Here is a 26760-nt window from a genome sequence, read left to right on the forward strand (position 1 = left end):
TTCAATCCTAAATCACTGAAGGGTACTTGAGGTCAAAGAAGAAGTTGTTGCGGCTATGTTGCTTTTTCCCTGATGGCTTCACCTTTGACACCATTTGATGCATTGGTACAATACATAAGGGCTCAATGGGGTGGTAAAAACATGACCACAGCAGGATGCTTATACCCACAAGTTATGTAAGAGGAGTGAGTGGGACTTCAGTTGAGGTTGAAAGGATCCAAAGTTTGTTACATTGTAGTTTTTGTCTAATTTGTTGATACATCTCTCATTTTCCCCATGAAACTGTTCACATTTTAAATCACGCCACCTCTGAATATGCTTGAAAGCAGACTTGAGTTCTTCCAAACTCCTGTTTCATCAGTGTTGATGACAATTGAGATGTGCATAAGTACTTAACAAATGTGGCAAACCTGCATTGCAGTTGCACCAATAATACTGTATGTGGTAACAACACACCCCTTTAACAGCCTCTTGATTAAATGTTCCGTAATAATGGACAAGAGAGCACATACAAAATGTTCTTCATAGCAGCTGAAATTGAAGTAGGTTGATGTTGATAAAAAAAAAGTCAAATATCAAAGTCAGTTACTCTTATGCAAAGTAAACCAGATAAATTATTTGTTTGTTCACTTAGTGGGGGAGTTACTGACAAACAAAACCTGCTGCATTGTAGAAGGTGAAAAATGCTGTAAATTCTGCTGTGTCAGGAGGAGAAACACTTTGAGAACTCAAGAGAAATGCATCTTATATTAAGCTTAGTGTGAGTCAGTGCACTCTGTTAAAATGCGTCCCCTGCACAGCACACAGTTTGCCAAATCTTCGGAGGCAAAATGAAGGTTTTTTGACAGAATGGAAATATATCAAATGCAGTAAGTGACCTGGAAGTGATTGAGTGAGGAGTCATTTTGTTTGTCATGATGGAAAGACTTGGCTGAATTGTCCATTTTTGGTACATTCCTTTTCAGTCAAGAATCTAAAGTTTCATTTCAGTTTCAGTTTCAGTACATTTCTTTGGGGGCTGTTAAAAGTATGTTGCCACTTGTAAATGCATCTCAGCACTTGTAAAAGTGTTTCACATCTTGTAAATTAGTTTTATAAAATTTAAATTCCCTTGGTAAAAGGGTTTTGGTTTTGTGTAACAAAAAATGTAGAAAAAAAAAACTTTTCTTAAAATGTAAATTTGTCTATAAGTATTTCTCGCTTTGTGAATTTGCACCTCCCAGCCACCATACTTTTAGTACAATGAGGTATACAATGTCAGAATTATTGCTATGTGTTTACATAGCTCTTTATTGATTTGACTTATTGGTCAGTGGTTAACATAGCCATGGTTAGAGACCAAATAATAATAAACCAATAATGCTGAACAACTGTAAAGATGAGACGTGCTGTTCCACACGTGTATTTAAGTAAAAGAACAGCCATGCTTGGCAGGGAATTTGTGTACAATGGAGAAGTATATTCAGAGACATTCACAGCAAATCACAAAATACATTACAATACATTTAAAAAGAAAAACAAGGATAATTGACAAATATGACAAACTGTAATGTGTGAGATGGAAAATATTGTGCATTGAATGAGCTTATGGAACATGTTCTCCCACCAAAGTGTTCTTTGAAGAAAAAAATATAACCTTTATAATTCAAGGCCCTTTGGTATACTGAGACAAAAACAGAAAAAGAATGATATACCCTCCATGCATGCTTTGGCAAAACAAAGAAGAAAGGAAAGCCTTTCACCTCAACATGAAAATGAATATATTTTATTGTAATGAGAACTTGGAATTTCTGGACTCTTCTCAATCATTCCAACTGTTTCAAAGGTACAGTATGTGGACTGAAATATTCAGTATTTTTCCATTATGCCAAACTTATAACTTTTGCCCCTGAGGAGTTTTGTGACAATGTATTTACATCGGCAAAATCTACATGTTACTCATTAAGAAAAGGTACATTTGATAAATGGTAGAGTTGATTGCATCTCAACTAGAAAGTCGAGCTGTCGAGCAGCTTCTTGAGCAAGACATTTAACCCCATGTTGCTTAAACGGTGTATGAATGTGAATGGATGGATTAGTTAATGCTGATTGACACTTCCTCTGCTATGTGTGAATGGGTAAGGTGAAACCTGCAGTGTAAAACTGCTTTGAGTATAATAAGAAGTCGAGAAAAAGCACTATACAAGCTCAAATCCATTTACCGTACTTTCTATAAAGGAAACATGGTTATTTGAAGTATTTTGGGTAAATTAATTGGAATAGATAAAAATTAAAAGTAGGAGAAAAAAACGTGTTACAACTGCTTTACTGCTGCCCCAGGTGAAGTTCAAAAGGAGTGAGAAAGGGAGAGCAGTCTTTAGGGATGTGGTGAAAGATAAAAAAAGACAATGATGCTTACTGCAACTTAAAGGGATACTTCACCCATTTACATGAAGCTTTGTATCATTAGAAACATGGTAGTAGTGTTGAATGGTCGTGAAAATGAAGTGATGCAAAAATTGTCATATTGCATCACATGAAGAAAACTTCCAGGCAAAGAAAAACATATTGTTCTCATCTCAGGGCAAAATGAGGGCTGGATTCACGACCATTCAACACTACTACCATGTTTCTAATGATACAAAGCTTCATGCAAATGGGTGAAGTATCCCTTTAATGTATATTGTTGTGAATTTATTGTTGCATGAGACATGTTGTCAAAGAGAGCATTAACAAATTCTGATGGAGTTTTGCAGTTAAGCGCTGCTAAATGTTTGCATAGAATGTGCTGAGCTGATTCAGGTTGCGTTAATATGACCTATATGTGTAGTTTGAATTTTTACTTATACAACAGAATACGGTATCAGCTGCGGCAATAGAACACTTGGCTCTCCTGAATATTGTTTTCTCCCCGAGCCACTTAAATCCTTATTGAATTATCTGTCATCTCATTTGTCTTCTATCTAATCATCCTGCTGCCTACTGTTTGTATGGGGAGAGCCCAATAATCCTGTCAAATCGATGTGGTAATTAGGATAGACAGGACTGACTTATTAGTTCTGATCTTTCCTCCCTGTTTTGGGTGATTATTAAAGTAATGCCAGATCAAATATTGTTTAAGCAGCTTGTATGCCTGGTAATCGACCTTTTCGAGATTTTTTTACACCTTGTCTCTTTCCTTATCTGGTAATAGCCATCGTGCAGCTAAGGGAACAACCCCCGCCTACAAAGCTTGACAAAGATACTGGCAAAATATTTAATTATTTATTCAAATCCAGTGTGCTACTTTTAAGTCAATCTACATTTCACTTTTATTGTCCTTTATGATGTTTTGGATGAAATGCATTCCGCTAAACTTACTATACAGCACTTTGGTGCGTCTTGGCTGTTATAAATGCACTATATAAATAAAGTTGACTTGACCTATGACGACTAGCTGGCCCTTGACGCTTGACCCTCACGGATTGCTGAGGTTGCCTACCTACAGCACCATGTAAATTTGGCAGTGGGCCACAGTTCCCTCTTGAGAAGTGCTTACAGCTTTACTGCACAAGCCAGTTAGTCTGTCTCTGTATGGTTTACTTTGCAATGGGTGAAGCTAAGAGAGGAAAGCCATGCATGGCCTGCTACGACCCAACCTCAGCAGGTCAAAAGTATGTGTGGACAACAGGAATGCAAGGAATACAAAGGAGAAATCCTGCCTGCATATTATCCCTTCTGCTCTTCTGTAATGTGTCTGGAGATAACAGTCGTTATGAACTGATGCTACACAAATAATGATTGATTGTTTGATGGATGTACCCTAGAAGAGAAAATGAAAGACTGATGTGTTCTACGTAGTATTTACAAAATAATACATGATAAATGAACCATACTATTTGGACTATAGAGGTTTCTAGTTTCTGGACATCTTGAAGTGCCCTACAATACATTTTACATTGACCATTCGACATACATACGCACACTGTTGGCAGAGGCTGCTAAAAAAAACTGCCAGGATGCCCTTCCACCCCAATCTAAGCATATCCGCATGCTCAGTGGTGATGCCATCTGGAGCCATGTTGGGTTCAGTGATTTGCCAAGAGCGTAACAACATGTAGACTGTAGGGCTTGAGGATCATACCACCAGTCTACAATTAGAGGATGACCTGCTTTACCACTAAGACTTGACCCTAAATCTCACTCGCTGGCAATTATTTTTTCTAAAGGCTGGCTTCTCTATATGATTTTGGAAAACTTTTTAGGCTGGCCTGCGATCCTCTCCCTCTGCACATTAAGTTGAGCCAATGGTTACTTTTCTCATGGCTACTTTCTTTTCTGGCACCAGCATCTGTAGCAATGCTGCAGCTTTTTTTTTTTTTTAAAAGGGATACACTTTGGAGGATATCTAGCAAGTGAACCTTGCACACGACCCCACCTCAGAAGTTCAAGAGAGTGTGTGGACGTAAAAAATGTTGTTTCAGTTCAGTGTGAAACTGAAAGTCAAATTGATGTACAATTGACTCCTCAAACTACCCAAATAGCAATGGTTTAACCACATTTACCTTGTGTAAGAAATAAAATAGTGTAAGTTTTGGTGCCAAAAGTACTTGGTTGGGTTTTGGAAAAGACTGGGTTAACAGTCACAAGTCCTATGATAAGAAAAGGTTTAAACACAGAACATGGAGAAAAAAAAACTTACAGTATCCAGAACTGTCTGTACTTCATAAACTCTTATTAATATGTTTTTGTTCTACTTTTTAAACATTTTCAAAGAGTAGTAGTGAATGTGTGGGGACTGGTAGACAGTTCTAGCCTTAAGGACATGTGAACAAGCCACTCTTTACTGTTACAGAACACGAAAAATGTTCAGGCTTCCACTGGTAGTTGTTCTGAAGAGCACTATAAAAACGTATTTATACCAGTTAAGAGCAAGCTTTACAGGCTTAGTGCAAAAGTTCTCATGAGAGATGCAGAGGTAGATCATAAAGGGCATAATGGTAAATTGCAGTTACAAAAGGTGCTGCTTTGCTGGGGAAAAAAACGTTTTACTTTCCTGCCCTGTACTTAATTAAACCCTGATTAAGAATGAGTCAGCTGCGATAACGGCAGCTTATCAGTTTCTGACTGCTTTACACACACACACACATACACACAAACACACACACACACACAAACACACACATACACACACACACACACACACACACACACACACACACACACACACACACGGCATGAGACATTTGAGAAAAAGGAAATATTAATGAGCGAAATTCTCTAAATTGTACCTAAATTCTACAAATGGATAATTTAGAAAAGAGTGAAATAGTAGGATGATAATCTGGTTGAACCATTTAAGACTGGAAGCTGAATCGAGGAAACAACTGATGAGGTCCCTCACAATATCACCTTCTGCCATGCAATGATTGTCCCTACTATAACTTTAAAGGTATTCCCTAACAATAAGACCGAGATCACAAATGCCCTGAAAACATCTCTGAATTAGAAGAAATCAGAAAAAATGACAAAATCCAAAATCAGAATAAATGAATTTAACAAACAAATAAAGCTTTTCCATGAAGGCAAATTCAGGAATAATGGAAGGAAGAAAACACTGGCTGGCTGGCCTACCACAACAACAATTCAGCAACAACTAATGTTGGGACAAAAGACTGTCAATTGTGTCAATTTTGCGCTGTTCCATTTAAACCTGCAGCTGCAGAATGAGAGCATACACAAAAAATAATACAACAAAAAAAAGCACCAGGACCTGATCAGATCTGTGGCAGTTTGCTGAATGCCTGCTGCAACCAGCTGACTGGTGTTTCCTTCAATCTCTTCAACCACTCCCTCTGGCAGAACACTCAGTCCCATCACACTAGAAATCAGTAATTGTTAGTCCAGTAGCCAACAAGAGCTATCCCACCTGTAACAATGACAAAAAACATGTGGCATTAACATTGTTGGTTAAGAAAGGCTTTGAGAAGCTTTTTCTTTCACAGCTCCACGAGGTGGTCAGTTAGCATCCCAACTCTCTTAACTTTGCATAAAATGCTACAGGGGTGTGGATAATGCTGTACTAACATTGCTGCACTAAACCAAGACACATCTTGAGAAGCCCAAGCAATTTACAGACTGGTCTTTGAGGACTTCTCTAGTGCATTTGACACAGTGCAAGTGGAAGTCAACTCTCAATCAGAAGGTTGGGGGTTTGATCCCCAGCCTCTGCAGCCACATATCTAATGTGTCCCTGGTGCTAAACACTTAACCCCACATTGCTCCTGCCGCTGTGTTAGCATGGGAATGTGTATGAATGGTATGGGATTAGTTAATACTGATGGACACTTTATATTGCGATGTGTGTACAAGCACTTTGAATAGTCAGACTGCTAGAAAAGCGGGATACAAGCTCAGATCCATTTTTATGTACCATTCCCAAGTATAATTACCAGTACTGTACACCCTGTAAACAAAAATACTGCATAAACACCAGTCGTACCAGTAAATACGCTCAGGCACTGTGAACATGGACACCACAAGCTCAGAGGGAGAGTTGCAGGCTGGTGGACATTTTTGCAGGGTTGTGCAGACACTCTTGACCTTTCCAACCCTACCAGGAGTAAGGAATTGGTTTTTGACTTCCGAAAAAGGACTTCCAGCATCCCCACCCTATTAGAAAACAACAACCAGAGAGTTTACTCACACAGATGCAGTCTCACATTCATAAGAATCGAATACAAGATCATGACAATAAAATAATCTGACTGGAGAAGGAACCACTGATCAACATTAAGAACAGAAGGCAACACTGAAGGAAACTACATACACTTTACAGTCAATATAACCCTCGACCCTAAAGCCACAGATACACATCACTCAACTTAATGACGAAGAGAACCATGTCAAGTTTCGTGCATTAGACTAGCATTCATTAGACTCAAGAATGGCTGATTGTTGAAGTTTTACAAGTTGACTTATGAATGGTTTTTAATTTTTTACCCATATTGGCATTTTTAGCTTTATTTACTACTTAAATGTGTCATGTATTACAAGCTTTACTCACTCAGCACTTTTGATTATGCTGCAATGGATGTTGTATGTGATATGTGTATGCATGTGGTTTGTTTTGTGCTGTTATACATTGACAGACTCAGATCTAGTGAAGAACATTCTTTAAACAAAAAGTAGCTGGGATCTCTTTAAGACTCTTTATAATCAAACTCCTTTTTCCTCCCCTGTGTCTTCTTTCCCCAGGATCACCTTTTGCCACCTGCCCTTTCAGAGTAAATGGCTGTACGTTGGAACAGAGCGTGGAAACACACACATCGTCAACATTGAGTCCTTCATTTTGTCTGGATATGTCATCATGTGGAACAAGGCCATAGAACTGTAAGTTCTCCATGCATACAAAATACTTGATTTGACCAACAAATTGCAAAAAATGATGAGTGATTATTTTTATTGTAACCATGGTGAAGCTAATTGAGTGCATGAGATATTTAACTGCTTGGTATAATTGAGTCCAAATTTACTGATTTCCTTGAATATGATTTGAAAATGAACTCATTGTTATATCATTCTGACGTCAGATTTATTGCTTTATGGCTTACCTATCCACAAAATAACTGAGTTGTTTTTGAGTCCATCTTGTCCAAAAATGTTATGGGGATAGTATAGATAAGGGACTACTATGAGGCATTTATGTTGGGCATATTCTCAACACTAGACAATGGTAAGCAGGGCCCATGTCTAGAGAAGCCTGGATACAGATGTATGGGCTACTAACCAATAAGGATTTTCTGATACCCAGGTGAAACATAAAAAAATATATATTGCATTTACTTAAAAAGATTTTTTTGGTGAAACGTTTTAGAATGGCTTTAGAGACTATGACAACAATTGATAAAATACTCACAATTCTTAGATATCTTATACCACCCACTAAAAAATAATGTTCAAATGTTTCATGTGGACTCACTGGTTATTCTTTGGCCATATATTATTGAACGAATAACAAAGCTATAACCTTACAATCACTTGCAGATAAGAACTCACTTGTTTACCACAAGGTTATCATGAGTATGTTTTTTTTATTCTGTTAATCAAGCAATATATGGTCATGGATTTTTTAAAAAGATTTTTGGGGAGCTTTGTTCCTTTATTTATATGCTGAACTACCGTATTTAAAAGCAATTTGAAAGCTTTTGGCATTAAGCATTCACAATGACATTAAAGGCCTAAAATGGTGATGCTTTACCATTCTGCCAAAAAGCTTTATTTGTTTGTCTAAATGTGCTTTTTGTTATCTCCAAGTGTTTACTCAGTGGCTGACATGCAGCAGATTGACAACTTAAAGTGCCATCAAACACACAAATGGCACTTGGCTGAATTGGAAACCTTGATTCTTTCGGATTCACCCACCCACATGCGCTTCTTCTGGTGTTACCCTGACAAGACCCCCGCTGTTGTGTCAGCCACAAGTCAGCCTCAAACCAGGCCATCTTGTTTCCATGTGTCAGCCAAGAGTATACTGTAGTGATGATCATAACACTGACATGTTTGTGTGGGAGGGCTGTCATTGCCAAAGTCTAAGAGGCTAAGACAGTGGATCAGAATTTAACAGGACTAGTAATTTTCTCATCTGAAAGGTTTCTTTTTGGAACGTACCAATTTTATATCCATATCTATATGAAAAGGTTTTTTTTTTCAACCTTTTAACTAAGATATGAATGACTTTAGGCATACGCCCCTCCATGCTTAAGTGTAAAATTACAGACTGAGCAGCCATATTTGACAATGTAGGTGAAGGAACATATGTGCTTGCATATGCTGTACACATGTACAGCAATGACTTGGAAAAGCCATGCAAAAATCCACTGTTGAGCGTAAGACTTATAAGATTCTGCATCTTTTAATATCAGGTGAGGATAACATGTAAAGTATATATAATAGGTCAATTACAGGTCATTAGATCATGTCAACAAAATACTATACTCTCCAAATTACTCTAGGTCTGGTTTAAGTGTACACTGTGGTATATCAGAATAGTTTCAATGTTTGGCTCCAGAGACTTCCGACTAAACATGAATAGTTATGATGCTTTTCCAGGAGTGGAATAATAAGCTTGGTATTGTGAGTTATACCGTATTCAGTGTGTGTTTGTGTGTGTGTGTGTGTGTGTGAGTGTGTGTGTGTGTGTCTGTGTACGTGTGCATGTGTGGGTGTAAAAGACGCAATCATTTAATACAAATGCTCTGTTGAAATGTGTCTGTTCTAGCTGTGACCCAAACATCCAAAACAGGGAAGGCTGGCCTCTCATTGAAATCTCATGCAAATGTGTTGGCAACATATTTAATGCACTTCATCTTCAGCGGATTCCTTCCAAAATGAGATATAAAAAATGAGATGCGTTTAGAATTGGAAAACACTGCAGCTCAGAATCTAATCTGATCCGCTTCATGGATTCCTGTGATGAACAGAATTGTGTCAACTCCTGGCATCATGTCAGCTGTAATCAACATTGGCATATCTATTTCTGTTACTTACATTTTAAAATAAGCTCTGAGCTGTTGTGGCCATTCTGGTCTAACATTTGTTTTGAGTATGTGCTCTTGAAAATGACAGTCTTGGATTGCTTTAATTTTTTAACATTATTTGATGCAAAGTGTTCCGCAAAGCAATTTCTGAAAAACTAATCCCACTCCTTTCTTTGAAGTCATTTATTTTTAAAACATTTTGACATTTTACTCAACCTAACTATATATGTTTCTGTTGTCACCCTACTGTGGAATAAGAGGTTGGCGATATGTCACTAGATTCATATCAAGGTTTTTTGTTGTTGCTTTCTGCAGCAATGGTATTATATCAGGGTATTACAGCATTATTAGGGATTGTAAATATGAACACTTATTCACACACTAAAACCCCCTTTCTACCCTTCAGAGAAGCCTGTTTGATATATTTCTGCAAGATTTAACAAATTGCAATCACAATGACAGAGTTATTACTGCGATGAGGACTATAGACTCTGTACATGGAGCACTGATGGCTAGCGATTTTATATTTTATTCTCAATTGATTTTATTAATATTTTAGTATTATTGTATGATGTATGTTTTAACTTTTTACTCTGTAAAGCACTTTCTGTCTTTTAGAAATGTTGGAGTTATGTTTTTTTTTTTAAATTCTTCTGTTGAGCCATAGATTTTCAGAATATACTGCTGTAGCCAACATTGTCAAACTCTTTTCATAAGTCTTTCATAATTCAAAACATTCCGATTCACTTTGTGTGGATTGATAAGACTGACGTTGTCAGCTGAAAAGAAAACTTTAACAGGTGTCACTAAGTCAGTCACCAACTTTCCTCTATGTAGGCAAATGTGGGTGTCTTTTTGTGGGTGTGTGTTTGTGTTTTACAGCTTATTTCAAGCAAATGAAATGGCCTTCTAATAACAAGCCTTTATTACTTTTTTTCGTTAATACTTTGTGTGTCTATTTATATTTTTGTGAGTTAGTATGTAGTGTGTTATTGCTAATTTAAAAAAGGTCAGAGAAAAAAAGTGTCACACTGATGTTATATAAGAAACTGTTTTACAGGTTTGTGTAAAACAACTGTGTACCACTTCAGTAATTAGTGTTGTGCATTATGGATTAGTGTATTAATAATTTGGTTTTGTTATTATTTCCTTATTATTTCCTTATAACACTGCTGAGTAAAAAGGGGTTCTGAGCTTTTTTGTTTCTTTTTATTGTGATTATTTCCCTCTGGCAGCAGGAATAAATGGGTTTACATGCAATGACTAACTTTGAGCAATGTTTAGCCTCTAAATATTGTGTGTGGATATGATTTTGGCCTGAATTTGAAACCTTCAACTGATGGCGTGTGTTTACTCTCTGAATCTCTCTTTTTACTCTGAATGCCTTCTTCTTCATCTTACTTTTCATCTTGTCACAGAGCAACTAAAACTCATCCAGGACCTGTGGTTCACTTGAGTGACAGCCCAAAAGATGAAGGCAAGGTGAGTAAACATATAAAAGAATTGGTAACAACTCCAGGTTCTTAGTCCCACTTTCAAAGCCACAACGATCTATAGAAGCCCTATCTTTTTACATTAGTCTTCACCTTCAGTCTTCAAATTATCCTCAAGTATATTTATTATTTCCATCATTTACATCAGAGTATTTACCTGCTTTTTCTCATTTCATACTCCCCAACCTGGCTTTCTTGCCAGCAGACAATAATAACCATTCACTCTACAGTAAACCTCTTCCATTGTTGCTCTCACATTCTGTGTTTTTCTATTGGGTTTTCATCTGAGCACACAGAAGAAAAGGTGTATGAGGGACTTGTAGGTAATATCTGATAAGGAGGGGCTTCAGAGTCCTACCTGCAGTCAAATTGGAAAGAAAAGTGTCAGCTTGAGTATAGCGGTAAAAGAGGAGAGTCAGGCAGTAACAAGGTCATTAAAGAGCATATTGATTTTCCAAATAGATTTGGCTTCCTCTGAAACCAAACTTGACAAGCTGTGAAGACATATAAACTTATGTCACACACTGCCATCACTAACTGCATAAAAAGGCTGAGTTAATGCTGTTTGCATGTTGCTTCCTTAGACAAATAGGAACTTCCCTTTTACGTTTTACTGGCCATTTTCTTTCATCCTATTTTATAATCCATGTTGTATTCATTAGTTAGCTCACAGCTCCAGCTTTCTGATCATGGAGAATCTGAAGACTGTGAATAAACATTATGAATTCATGAATTTCAATTATCATGCTCCCCAAAAAGTACATCAATCATTATCTTTTACGTAGTTAATATAATATAACTGTATAATCAAAATGCTACTCAGCCTTCCTAGATGTCATATCTATCCGTTAGTGCAGTTTATGTAGATAACGTTTTGAGACATGTTACTACATGACCTATGCATAATTTCTATACTAAAAACTGATTGGAGTGACCTTGCCCAAATCAATTATCTTAACACTTTAAACAGATAGAGCTCCACAGATACTTTTCGACATATTTAATATTTATTGGAAACTGAGACTGCAAAATGCTGTTTTGCTGCCAAATGTTCATTTGGCAGCAAAACAGCACACCGTATATGGTGTTCAACCAAGCCTTTATGCATGACATTCCCCTGCAAGATGCATATGTTGGGCAGATGAATGAAAACAGGGGAAATATGCCAGTTTGGGTCAAGACAGGCGTACTGTCTAAGGACTACAGGTTTAACATTGACAATATATCTGTAGGATAATTCACACATGGAAAAGCTAGTAGATGGTTGGTTGGTTTGCTTTTAGAGAGCATTTCCCTTTCACCCATTGATACATACCTTCATAGACTGATCGCGGAGGCTACTATGTAAAGTCTCCATTATCAACTAATTCAATTGGTAGCAATTCATGTGTCGCTGACTACTGTATGCTACCATAAGCAATGTCAGCTCCATTGTCTGAACCAAAGACACTTTGGACGACAAACTTTTGGATTGGGAAACAACTGACTCTACCTCTGCTCCACAGCCCCCTCACAATGTAAAAAAGTAAGATACATTCATCTATTAAATTAGTCAGTGAAAATGTGACCCCTATGCCCCACTCAAGAAGAGGGTGGTTATGAGTAGAAATTGTGATACAGATAAAGTGATCCACATTAGTTTTATAGCTCTACATAAAAGTCAGGAAACATCATGTTGTGTGGGTCTTGTAGAACTCTTGTTCTTAACCCATCTACTTGTTATGAAGTCAGAAAAAAAGCTTGAAATACAAAACACCATAGTTGACAGGGAGCCTGCAGCGACACTTTTTAATCAAAATGACCTTTGCCAGAATAGGAGGTGAGGCAAAATCCCCAATAGAGTTTAACATAAATATCCGATTATTTTTTTAAATCTAGTGTCCTTTATAAATACAAAGAAAGTTAAGCTCTTGTTTGATTGATCAATCAATCTTTATTTGTTTCAATTCATATAGATAGATAGATGCTTTATTGATCCCGAGGGAAATTCAATTTCATAACAGGTGTTATGAATTTGACAAGACACTTTACAAAAAGTAGGTAAAGGACCTTACACTGTCTGTTAATGTTAACAAAAGACCATGCTCATTGTTATGTTTACAAAAAGCAGGTAAAGGACCTTACTTATGGCTATATTACAAGAGCCCAGCTTAATCTGTCACAGCGTGGCAAGAAAAAAAACTTCCCTTTAACTGCCAGAAATCTTCAGCAGACCTGGGCTCATGATGGAACAGCCATCTGCTAAACTGCGCTGGGCATGAAATGGGATTGGGGAGATGGGATAAAATGCACTTCCATCTCCTTGTTGAAAAGTAGCTTTGTGTTTGTACCTGTTACATCTATATGAACAAGATTATCAAAGTGACAGAGTCAGTGAAACCAACCAATATTTGCTCTGCAGTGCAAGGGGAGTGGATGCTTTAGGTATAACTTTAGTGATTGTTAGCTTGCAAGGCAACACTGATTAATGGCTCCATCTGAATGACATTATTCTGAAAAGAGATTAATTTGTTTCAAGGTAACATTTAAATTGTCAAGCTGAACATACATTGTCTTTGGGATGTTTGCAATGTTTCATAGTTCATCTTGATAACAACAACTATTGCATGCTTTTGCTGCTTTATTGTGTGTCTGTGCTTTTCATTTATTATTATTATTTTCATTTCTGACATCCTATTAGTTACCAATTGTGCAGCTATTCCCTTTTAAATCTGTGTATGTGATTTGATAATTACTGATTCAAGTCAATAATAAGTAATAAGTAAGGTCCTTTACCTGCTTTTTGTAAACATAACGATGAGCATGGTCTTGTTACCTGCTCTTTTGTTAATGTTAACAGACAAAGAGTAAGGTCCTTCAACTGCTTTTTGTAAAGTTTCTCGAGATAACGCCTATTATGAATTGACGCTATATAAATAAAGATTGATTGATTGATTGAAGTCATTCAACAGCATAGTTATGTGCTGTTTTGCAACTGTGCTGTTCCTAACAGTACAGTACTAAATTAATAAAATTGGCTTTAAAACATCCTCTCAAGAATATCTGCCACTGTGAAAATGGTATAATTCCAAACTATATTTCATATAAATGCTAATGTCTGACGGCTCATATAAGAGAAACTTCTCTTCTTAAAAGAGTGAAGTTGCATTGTGTAATGTTTCTATTTATTTCGTTGACGCATACATATATGTATACCAATTCATTAGTACTAAGGACATTTTACTTGTATAACATTTTTGTCAACATCCTTGATTTTTAGTGATACTAATGTGACGCTTTGAGGTCGCAAATTTTATGAGGCGTCTTTGTTTTTCTTCCCTTCCATCTACCTCTTATCTTGTAATTCAAGATGTCACACTGTCTCCCCTCTCTGCCTGAGAGCTGTTTCGCACACTCCCTCTAGTCCTCCACAGCATCAAGACTGTGCTCCCCCACACATCACTTCCATCTCCTGTGATGTGTGACCAGATTGTGTACACGTTACTGAAATGTTGATCTGGAAGACGTGTGTGGCTTCTTATCTACAGTGTTTACATGTAAATGTGTCACCGACATTGGTGAGAAGACATGTTCAGGGTGTCTATGTGTATGCATGTGTGGGTGTGTGTGTGTTTGCATGTGTGCGTGTCAAAGAGGAAGGAGAGGTCGTGAAAGTTTTGTTTATGGGTGCCACAAATAAAATGACAACATTACAGCGAAGTGCAATTATGCAAATTACATTTTTACAGTTGTTTATGCTGGGCTCATCATCCCATTAAAATGACTAACAACGGGATTTATTATTTATTTTCCTTTTCACTGTTCTACACAGCTACTTATAGGGTTTGAGAGTGGGACAATCGTACAATGGGACCTCCGGGGCAAGAAGGCCGACTTCAGAATCTACTACGATGAGGTGAGCTCCTTCATGCACTCCTGCAAAAACCTAAAAAAAGAAGAAACTACAAAAACTGCTAGCAATGAAAACCAATAAAAAAAGTTCCCCCTTTGTGCCTGTAAGGGAAATGTTTCTGTGGCTATAGTTTTTCCTCAGGCATAATATTCCAATAAAAAAAGTTGGTTCGTTTGATGTCTGATTTAGGCTTCCTCTGTTGGGATATCCTTGGTATGGCAGCACAAAGTGAAAATACAAAATTCGATGAACACACACTTGTGAAACAAGTTATTTTTGCACAAATGTTGGTGATGTATCTTGAAGCAAGGAAAAACCCATAAACCTTTATAATATGGACAACTTATGAAATTGTTTGTTACCAATTCTAAGAAATTTTTACTGATGGATTTCTTTCAGGGCTGCGTGCCTGAAATGATCATGAATAAATTTTTACAAACTTTGATTGATGCAACAAAATGTAGTCACTTCAATGAGTATCTTCAGGAGATTTATGATTCAGTACAGAAAAGTGCTGATCAGTTCAGACAATAAAAGGACATTCTGCTACTGGAGCCTTAACATCCTCTAAAGGATCTTTTTGTCAATCATTCGCTTATCCATCATGTAGCCTGCATCTGAGATCCAAATGGAGGGCATTTCCTGTCCATGAACAATGTCAAATTTTCTTTTTATCAGCACTGCATATTTTTCATTGAGTGCTGTATCCCTATGCCTACCTGCCAAACCAATACTATTAAACATAATCTGAGTATTCAGGCATTTTTCTTGTAGTCAAAGTCGATCTGACAGCTCACATATCGCCAAAAACATGTTCACATTGTTGCACTTACCATCTGCAACAGGTACTGTACATCTCTCATCTCATCTCCCTTGAAGCGCAACATCCTGCTCACATACACTATGTAGTTTCATGTGCACTGATCCTTGCACAGCATGGTATTTCTGTCTCACACCTCTTCTGCAGGGAACAGTTGCAACAAAAACAACAGTAAAAACAATAGTACTCATCCACAGCATCTCCAACTCTTATTGTTTCAACACCAAGTAACATTTTGATGTGTTTTTGCTCTGTTAGAAAACAATTAAATTTTTCAAAAGCAATGCATCAAGTTGACATGAAAACCATGCCTACGTGAAACAAAGTTAATGTAAAAAAATCCCTTAATATCAATTGTATTAAATATTTTTTATTCTTGAAATTTTTAGCATTATATGTATAATTTTTTGTATCTTTTTTTGTTAATATCATCAAGCACAGTGACAACAAGCAGTCATAGACTTATTCGACCAATACCAGTGCACCAGTATAGGAAACAGGATCATCCGAGTATCATCAGCTGAATCATCAGTGCTGGCCAGCTAAGGCTAGAATGGAGGCAATGTAGTTAGCCAAAAGCATCTCAGGTATTTATTTTTTTTACATTGTAGGCTTACACACAACGGTTCCAGTCAACCACTGCTCATCTGACAAAAACCTCAGAGACAGGCATTAAGGGCCTCTGCCAAACCCTAGTTTCAGCCACAGCTACCCCAGGTAATCTGTCTGAAGGGATGGCCAGTGTAAAGACCATGAGCCAGCAGAGGGATTAGCAGCACAATTACACACCCCATTCACAACAACTGGCTTGACCTTGAAAAAATAGTTGGGACTTTACATCATCATCTGCAAGGTGTGCACAAATATCAACTGCATTGGTCCATCAAACAAACAAGAAACAAAACCAAATTAAATGAAAGGTTGGCGGTCGGATCCTAAGCTCCTGCTGCCACATTTGTCCTTGGGCAAGACACTTATCCCCAAATTGCTCCCTGCTCCTGCTACATCAGCGGCGTGTGCAAGTGGATGAATTGATTATTTAATACTAATTGACACATTATATCAGGCTCTGCCATCAGTATGCAAATGGGTGTGAATGAGCAGGTGTGACTTGTGATGGAAAAATGTGCTTTGAGGAATCATTATTATTACAATTATTATTATTTTTTAAATTGGTGGATCATTCCAGATGTGCATTGATTTAAGGAAGCTAAGTTTCATCATGAATTGAGGCCTAGACCATGCCCAAAAACAATGGTCTGTTGAAGAAAATCAGAGCAAACAGCAGGAGTCATGGTGGAAATACCATTCTACCGCCAGATGTCAAGACCGTCCTGTTATACTGAGAGTGATGTGCAGAGTCCTACAGAGTGTTTACAACTGCAGCTCAGCTAATCTTAGAGATGTGAGGACTTTTAGCATGTCCATCACCTACAGTATTACTGTTCCTTGGATGCATTCATAGTTGGCCTTGGGGATGTCCTGGCCAATGGGGACTATAAATACATGTAAATGTTTATCTCAGCCACAAAGTGCAGCCATGCAAAGGGGAGGTATCCCACTATATCTAAAGAAGGATTTGGCTATAAAGGGGTTTGAAAAAAACCCCAAACAAACTGCTTTCTCGTCTCATGTGGTATCAATCAGTCCACTCTCTTAGTTTCCACATCAAACAATGATTTTCTTTTCAGGCAGCTTCTAATTGGGAACCTCTGGGAGATTAAAGATGATGTGACATTGCTGCCTCATCACTGACTTTGGGCAGCAAACACACATACACATTAATATATTAAAATAGTGTCAAGTGCTTCTTTTAGAGCTGTATTTTGAAACAAGAATTCACCAAAACCATGCCTTTACCATTGTTTACAAATTGAAATGGAGACATCTGAAACATTTGCGACCAAAGAGCATTTTAAGATTTTGTATGTATGACATGTTTTTAAAATCCATTCCCTCCGGCTCATTGGTACAGGCTATCCATTCAGCAAGCTGGCACCATGAAGGAAAGCAGTTCATGTGCAGTCACTCAGATGGCAGCCTGACGTTGTGGAACCTCAGAAACACTACCAAGCCATTCCAGGTCACTTTCCCTCATGGTGAGATGCACACCTACAGTAAACCCTTCAACAATTACTCAACAAAATACATTACATCTCTTGCTATAGGTCCATCAATTCCAACCCTGCTGTGCTTCGATGGCTATAAAAGCCAATAGTACAAACAGGAGACTAGCAGGGAACCTCAATAACACAAACAAGACTTTCAGCTCTAAATGTGTCGGGTAAATCCAGTTGTCACCGTTGACTAAATGTTTCTACAACCTTCAATTTCTTTCTGAGTATTGACTTGCATTCACATGGTAAACAAGAAGTATAAACATCTTGGTGTTATTAAGGTGCCAACACTACCTTTGTGGGTGAAAGAACAGTAGTATAGAACATGGACTGCACAGGACAGCAAGAGCATTCTCCTGAACTCCTGGTTAACAATCTCTTTAAATAAACAAGCCCTTCAAGGTAACATTTAACCACAACTACAAAGCACAATAGCTCAAGGTAATTGCAGCAAACTAAGGTGTAATAGAGCAGAAAACGGAACCCCGACAGCATGAGTAGGACCCCTACGTGAAACAAATGGGTCTTTATTCAGCATAACAATCTGCTTGCTATACATTTTTCACACCACACGGCTACTGAATTAAAAATCAATGATTTGAACCAAATATTGATTTGGAAATGATTTCATTGATATAAAATGTTGGGGGGTTTTTTTCAAACAAAAAGTCAATTGGAATCTTTCTCCATCCATATCACTGTTAAAATAAGCTATCCTGTCTGTTAATGCTCACATTAAGCTTGACAATTGGAATTGGACACCACTGAGTCCCATGCCAAGTTCTATTATGTGTTAACTTTATGTTTATTTCTATGTCATAGCCTACAGGTTTTGTGTCTCTTAATGTCTGTTTACCACTTTTATTTGCCACCTTTCTCTTTCTCATGTAATTACAGACCAACAACAAGTTAACCAGACTTTTTTTCCCCTGTGTATTCATATAATTACAGTCTATAATAAGGATTTTTGATTTAAGTAATAAGAGTCTTTAAAGTCTGTAATTAGAGCTGCGCCCCTTGCAATCAACATTCCAAAGTAACATTTTTTATTCTTAACAACAGTGTAATATGGAGGGAGCCCATATTATTGCTATGTATAACTGTCCAATCAGAATCAAGTACTTAAAATCAATTTAAGAATGTAAAAATGTAAATGTAAAATACACACACCTGAGATTTACTTCAGAGATGTCACAACATTGTTTCATTTAGAGAATCATCCAACTTGTCTTAGACTCTTCTACTCTCCATAATCTCTTCCTCTGACAAGAGTGGGCCTTTGTAATTGCAGAGCATTCTCACCTTGTCAGAACTTTTTGTCAGCTTCCATCTCAGCAAAATTCATAAAGAAGAAACACATGAGGGAAGGACATGAACAATTATTGTTCAAGAGACAGCTGTTGGAATTCAGAAATTGGTTAAAATAGGTGTTAGAGATGGTGTAAGGAAGAGGAGGGAGAGGAGGATAGAAGATAAAACAAGATTTTCCATTGCATCTTTGTAAAGTGATATTTTTTTGCTTTTTTACTATTCTAAAGTTCAACGCAAAATTGCTCCCTTCCTTGTTGCAAATAAATCTTTATTCACAAAGACCAGTAATAATAAATTATATGCAATTATAATTCACATGTAATTCCCCAATGCAATTACCATCTAATTTACAAGGACCAGTGATAATACAATATATGCAATTATGGCCTAAATCATAAAGACCAGTGAACTAAGAACTAAGAACAGAAATTAATAACTAATGTTGTTCATTATGTTTTCTACATCCTCTTATTCAGGAAAGATACAAAAGGATGGGAGGAAGGAATCATGTAAACCTATACTCAAAGTGGAATACAAGACCACAAGGAACAGGTGTGCCATTTTTCACACAAAACATATGGTTAATAATTGTTTTATGATTAAGATTTCATTTATTCATAGATGAATTGTTTGTCTTTGTTTATGTCAGTACTAATAGTAGAGTGCTCATAATTCAATTGAAGTGAAGTTAAAGTTTAAAAAATTACTTACTAAATACTTTTTAGTTGTTTCATTAATTCCTAATTTATTTTATTTGTGGCTGATAAATGTCATTCTCCAGCATTCATACAAACTAAGTATTCCTAAAGTTGTGTTTACCTCCACAACAGCGAGCCCTTTGTTATCTTCTCCGGGGGTCTCTCATATGACAAAGCAGGACGGCGGCCAACATTAACTATCATGCACGGCAAGGCTATCACTGTCCTGGAGATGGATTATCCCATTGTAGAGTTCATGGCACTCTGTGAGACTCCTTACATCAACGGTGAGTACATACAGAGAAAATCAAAACAGGTTTATATCAACCAATCCTTATTTGTATAGTGTCAATTCATATGCGTTATCTCAAGACACTTTACAACCTTACTCTTTGTTTGTTAACATTACAAAAGAGCAGGTAACAAGACCATGCTCATCTTTATGTTTACAAAAAGCAGGTAAAAGACCTTACTTATTGTTATATTACAAGGGCTCAGCTTCATCTTTTATAGCGTGGCAAGAAAAAACTTCGCTTTAACAGGCAGAAATCTTCAGCAGACCCGGACTCATGACGGAACAGCCATCTGCTAAACTGCGCTGGGCTTGAAAATGGGATGGGGGAGATTGGATAAGATGCAGAAAAAAGTATAGGAAAGGAAGGGGGGGGGGGGGGTTGGTTGTTTTGGCAGGCCATCCTCACCAACAGTCCCTAGGAGCTCCCAGAGTAAGAAGTGGAATTTTAAGATGACATGCAGTAATATGATATGAAAGCAGACAGAGAGAGAGAGAGAGAGGTGTTCAAGGTGCCAGTTCCCCCGGTAGTCAAGCCATATAGCAGCATAACTATGAGCTGGTCTATACCTAAGCCAGCCCTAACTATAGGATTTATAAAAAAGAAATGTTTTAAGTCTATTCTTGACACACAGTTTGTCTGCCTCCTGGAGCCCACAAGCAAGCCTGCATTCTGGGAGCACAATTTTCTCAAGGGGTAGTACGGCAAAATTAATGGGGCCTAACCATTTAGAGCTTTGTAAGTGAGAAGAAGGATTTTAAATTCTATTCTAGATTTAATAGGGAGCCAGTGCAGAGAAGCCAATACAGGAGTAATGTGGTCCCTTTTCCTAGTTCTACTCAGTTCACGAGCTGCAACGTTTTGGACTAGCTGAAGGTTCTTTAGCAATTTACTAGAGCATCCCGATAAAAGAGAATTACAGTAATCCAACTAGTTGTTTTGCATCGTTTTGTGACAGGATCTGCCTGATGTTAGAGATATTACAAAGGTAAAAATAAATGGGAATTAAAGGACATATCTTTGTGACAGTGGTACTGGAGGTTACACTCATACCACCGTTATATTGTCAGAAAAAGTCTCTCTAAGTTCTTAGGTCCAAGCACAGACTTCAGTCTGGTCTGAGTTAAGCAATAAAAAGTTTCTAGTCATCCAATTCCTGATGTCCTTGAGGCAGGCTTCTAACTTGCATAACGGATTGGTGTCTTCTTGCTTCATCGATAATATAGCTGAGTATAATCTGCATAACAATCAACGTTTATGGAGTGTTTGCCTAGAGGAAGCATATAAAGAGAATCGGTCTAAGCACTGATCCTTGAGGCACTCCATGGCTAACTTTGGTGTGCATAGAGGACTCATCATTAACATGCACAAAAAAATCAGTCTGATAAACAGGATTTCAACCAACATAATTGCGTGGAAAGCGGCACTAAGATCGAGCAGGACGAGCACAGATAGAATACCCCTGTCTGAGGTTAATTGAATATGATCGTCATTTTATTTGTTTTGGGGATTTTGATTAAAGCCAATGAAGCAATTGGTTTTCTTATATAATCTATGAGTTTTCTTCTGTCATGGCGATTTAATTGTATTTGGTTGCTTTATTTACTGGACTAAAATTCTACAAAAGAATCAGGTCAAGAACATGAAATGTAGAAGGGTGTGAAATCAATCAGTATTTTCTGTGATTAGAGTTATCCCTATACTCTCATGCATCAATTACCAACCAGGTCACACATTTAACCTTGATTACTTGCAAACAAGCTATTTGTTTTAAGGCTCTTATCAAAATGGCGACTGTGGTAGAGTCAATTGTCTCTCAACCGGAAAGCTCATGTCCTTTGACAAGACACTTAGCCATAAATTACTCCCACTGCTTTGTCGGTAGTGTATGAATGGAATTAGTTACTTACTGACTTCTGTCACTTTACATAGCAGCCTCTGCCATCAGTATGTGAATGGTTGTGAAAGGGTAGGTATTTTCTGTGGTGTAAAAGCAAAGAGAAAAGCACTATCATTTAAGATAACAAGTAAAATACAGAAACAATTATTTGCCACTTTTGCTGCATAGTAGTTCAGCAACGCAATGCACAAGTCCATTTAACATTGACCATAAATTAAAAACAAAAACTTTTTTCTGTGGTGCAACAATATTACCTTGTGGTTTATATGTTTGTGTGACACTCAAAAAAAGTACAGTTTAAACCATCTTCAGTTTGGCTTTTTATTTCACAGAGGTCCAGGAGCCTTACGCAGTGGTGGTGCTTTTAGAGAAAGACTTAATCGTGGTGGATCTGACACAGAGCAGGTATGTGGTTTAGGTCAGGGGTTCCCAATCTTTTCAAGCCCACAACCCCCAATATAACAATGCTAGAGATTGGGGCCCACCATTGTCCCTTGGAGGTAGTTAAAATATCTGACATTATATCTGACATTATGCACAGCCACACACTATGGGCCCTCTGGGTGGAGGCCTATTAGGAGACCCCACTTTGGGAACCACTGGTTTAGGTAACTAAACAAACCCTGGCTTAACAACACCTTTACCTTTGTACATGAGCTGATATGATATGTTATTCCATTAAGGGAGAACACTAATTAGGGTGGTTGCCTGAAAGGCAAACCACACTACTACAATTGTTAATATTCTTATTATTATATCCTCAAATTTACGCACGCTACTCCTCCCACAGCGTTTGCGCCACACACACAAAAAAGGTATCAAAATGAGCGGCTCGGTCATGACATGGGTGCTATTACTTTGTGGAAACTTCGGACACACGGTTTGGACACAAATCGAGTTTAAACGACAAAAAATTGACCCATTGAAAATGAATGGCAAAAATTCAAATCCTAGAGTGTAACTGCCAAAAACTTAGGTTTTGGAAACATATTTGTAAATCGCCATCCTGAAGTCACTGTTGCTCGCATATATAAACAAAATACATCAAAAGAAAGCTCTGAGTGTCCTCTCACTCATAAAGCAAAAAATAAAACAATAACATGTTCCAGTCTCCCAGGGGAGACATTTGTTTGACAGTCACGCACCACATACACACACATTGGCCTCTCACTCTAACTCATGTCCAGAATTTCACAGTTTTCACTCATGTTTTAAAATTGCCACTGTAGTCAAAATCTGAATGTTAGATGAAAATAAAATATATCAAAACGTGCACTTATTTATGCTGTCGCTCACAGTCCAAACGGATCGGTGATATCTTGTTCAGTTTTCAAAATATTTGAGGTTTTGCGAGCCGTGGTAAGCCCATTCAAATACATTGATGGAATGTTCTGGCAGATGAAAGCTGAATGTCAACCAATCAGTGAGCAGGTTGTCAGAGTTAGTGTTTAGAGTGGGACAGAGTTCTGTCTTAGCTGTTAGATGGCACCATTCTTACTGCTGTACCACACATGCACGCACACACAGACACTCACGCACACACGGCAACCACCCTCACAATTTCTGCAGGAATTGTCTAGTTATGAAGTATTACCTTAATATGAGCCAAACACAGTCCATAAAACATATTGTTCCCTGTCTGACTGTTTAGCTATAGTGGCTTTAGCCATACATAGTTTATCATGAGCTTCTGTTTTTCAGCTTTCCTGTCTTTGAGAACCCTTACCCCATGGACATCCATGAGTCTCCAGTTACCTGCACAGCCTATTTTGCAGATTGTCCCCCAGATATTATCCCCATTCTCTACTCTATAGGAGCTAAACACAAGAAAACTGGTTACAGCCATAAGGTAGGAAACAAAGAGAAAATCAAAAGATGATTCAACCAAGTTGAAATAAATAATCACTTCTCTGTCTTTTCCTATATTAGGAGTGGCCAATCAGTGGCGGAACATGGACGTTAGGCTCCCACACGTACCCAGAGATCATTATCACGGGGTAAGCTGCATTCAAGGGGTTAAAAAAGAGATTTTAGCCTGGTCTGAATCATGTACATTGGGTGGTGTCTGCTTTTAGCCAACACTGAGATTGCAGCAGCACACTTAAAAGATTTTATATTTTTTGTCACAAGAGAGAATGCTAATGTCCAACTTAGCCACTCAACATGCATACTCCAAATTAAAGATTATCCAACTGACAATCCATCTATCCATCAATCCATTCATCTGTAGCCCAGAAAAAAAACATGGTTTAATTGAGTCAAAGCTTTTATGTTTGTAACAGTTGTCATCTTTTGATTAACATCTGTTACTTCCCTCAATGTCCTGTTCCATTAGTTTTGGCTATAAAGCACACTAAATCCCAGACTCAATTGAGACTTTTTTTTCTCTATGTTCAGTCATGCTGATGGTACAATAAAGTTTTGGGATGCATCGGCAAGTAAGTAACCTTGATGCCTTCTTCTTTTCGATTTTTTGGTTAATTGTGACTAAAACTACCAACTTATGTTACTAGTCACACTACAGATGTTGTATAAGCTGAAGACCTCCAAAGTGTTTGAAAAGCCAAAGCCAGGTGAGGGCCGGGCTGCAGATTTGGTAGAGGAAGACCCTTTTGCTGTTCAGATGGTCAGCTGGTGCCCCCAAAGTCGTATGTTCTGTGTGGTTGGCATCTCAGCCCACATCATCCTGTATCACTTCAGCAAGTATGAGGCCAACACTCAGATTGAGGTGAGTAAAATGACATCTTGGAGTGACATCTTGGTGATTTGATAGAAGGGCAAATATTTGTTGTCATCCATCTATACTTTTTCTACCACCTTTCCAGGGTGGTCATGTGTTGTGTAATTCTTACCACCATCTGCAGCTTTGTTGTGCAGAGAGGTCTTCTTTAAAGGGAGATAGAATGTGAACTCTTCCAATACTTTGTCTGTATCTGCACAACAATTTTACAGTTCAAACAGTTTACTGTATCAGTTACATTGACTCAAAAACAAAATATAGTGAATGTTACAAATTGACTGCTACAAATTATATATTTATCAATATTTAATTACCTGTGTCATCCTCAGTCACTGGAGGTTCGTCTACAATGTGAGTCTGAGGATGTCATCTCTCCATCGGAGAATGAGAACGATCCTTGCTTTTCAGAGTCAAGCTCACATTCACCCCAAGCCCACCACCAACAGTCAGTTAGCCCCATCAGTGGGACACCCGAGGGGAACAAACACAGCATCCCCTGCCTTAAGTAAGATTTTTTATTTAAAGTCTTACTTTGACATATGACAAAACACATGTTTTTTTTTATGAATCCCTTGTTGTGTGCCAGGAATTGCTTATGAACTCAATATTGTGTAGACAATAAATGGCATGTTGGTCAAGTGTTACCTTAGTGTTGTTTGTGACTGAACAGAATATTTGTTTTAATATATCCCTCTATATTAGTTCAGATCTTCCCAAAGACAGTTTGCAACAGCATCTCAAGCTGGCATTTAATTTAAAGTTTAAACGTAATAATTGAGTGCACACAAACATTTTTAGCATATTTTCCACTCAGTTGAAACTTCAACTTTAATTTCCATGTATACCTTGTTTATTACTTTCTGGTCATGTTTCCTTTCATTTTCAAATGGAAGGCAACATGTAAATTAAATTCTTTTAGTATCTATTTCTACTGCGTCTATATTATAAAGTGGTCTGTTTCAGGGTTAAAGACAGGATGGTTCGGGTCCCTCCTGGTTACCAGGCAGAGCTGGTCGTCCAGCTGCAGTGGATAGATGGAGAAAGTCCTCAGCAGATTACCAGCTTGGACATTAACTCCGCATATGGCCTGTAAGTCTCCAGATTCATGGCACTCAACAGTCTGACAGCTTGTCCTTCTTAATATTTGATTACTACTTATTTTTACATCTAGGAATATTGATAAGGCTTTTTGTTTAGCCTGTATCCTTTTTATTATGCTTTCATTGTAGCATTTTTGGAAGTAAAACAGAAAACTGGAGCGAGTTCACACCTGAGTGACCAGAATGTATTTTGGTCTGCAGATTCAGTGTATTTGCTGCTTTACAGCACAAAGTTAACTATAGATCTTCTTGTTAAAGTTGTAATGGAAGAATTATATGTTGGTGGTCTAAATGGTTGCAAGAGGGGACAGTTTGACAGATGTGCAAACCCCCTTAACCCTCCAGAATATCTTAAACAACAACAGTGAAGTGCGCACAACATGATTTCTGTATGCAGGTGGACTGTCTTTCAGTTTATTTTGAGTGCTTGGAGAATCATGGCACTGTGAACTTGAACATGTTTTTGAATAGTAAACTTAATGATCTAACTGTACGTTGATGAAACAAATTAAAACTGAAACTGAAATTACTAAAAACCAGTAAACAAAGAGAAAAAGTTACCACCATGTTCTTCCTGCCTTAAACACACCAGAACCCTTGTAGGCTAATGTCAGAATGGACAACTGATTTTCACTTTATTTCTTTATGAAATATCTATTAATAATATCATTAACACACACAAATGATTGAAAAGCCAGATGTGGTGCTTTATTATTATTTAGTGCATTTATCCTCACATGCACAGTGTAAGCATTGTTACTATGAAAGCTTACACTTAATAAAAAGGGTTACTAAGGGACAGATTTTCAGTGACAATATTTGCCAGCCAATCAAAATAAACCAAAAATTTTACTTAGTTTGTTAGTTGATTGTTTTAGTCAAACATGAAACCTCAGATG

General features: G+C 37.6%; 1 protein-coding gene across 12 annotated transcripts in view; it reads left to right on the top strand.

The window, feature by feature from the left end:
- The window catches only part of stxbp5l (syntaxin binding protein 5L), a 111528-nt gene that overhangs the window by 52197 nt on the left and 32571 nt on the right, over positions 1 to 26760 (top strand). For all 12 annotated transcript variants that reach the window (XM_079357151.1, XM_079357157.1, XM_079357155.1 and 9 more), the window contains exons 5-17: positions 7216 to 7350; positions 10916 to 10979; positions 14802 to 14885; positions 17678 to 17801; positions 19607 to 19682; positions 19961 to 20115; positions 22354 to 22426; positions 23723 to 23870; positions 23951 to 24018; positions 24419 to 24459; positions 24535 to 24749; positions 25091 to 25266; positions 25725 to 25850. In XM_079357151.1, the coding sequence (XP_079213277.1) occupies positions 7216 to 7350; positions 10916 to 10979; positions 14802 to 14885; positions 17678 to 17801; positions 19607 to 19682; positions 19961 to 20115; positions 22354 to 22426; positions 23723 to 23870; positions 23951 to 24018; positions 24419 to 24459; positions 24535 to 24749; positions 25091 to 25266; positions 25725 to 25850 (1485 nt within the window). The remainder of the gene's footprint in view (positions 1 to 7215; positions 7351 to 10915; positions 10980 to 14801; positions 14886 to 17677; positions 17802 to 19606; positions 19683 to 19960; positions 20116 to 22353; positions 22427 to 23722; positions 23871 to 23950; positions 24019 to 24418; positions 24460 to 24534; positions 24750 to 25090; positions 25267 to 25724; positions 25851 to 26760) is intronic.

This window comes from Symphodus melops (genome assembly GCF_947650265.1).
Source record: "Symphodus melops genome assembly, chromosome: 12".
NCBI classification, from domain to species: Eukaryota; Metazoa; Chordata; class Actinopteri; order Labriformes; family Labridae; genus Symphodus; species Symphodus melops.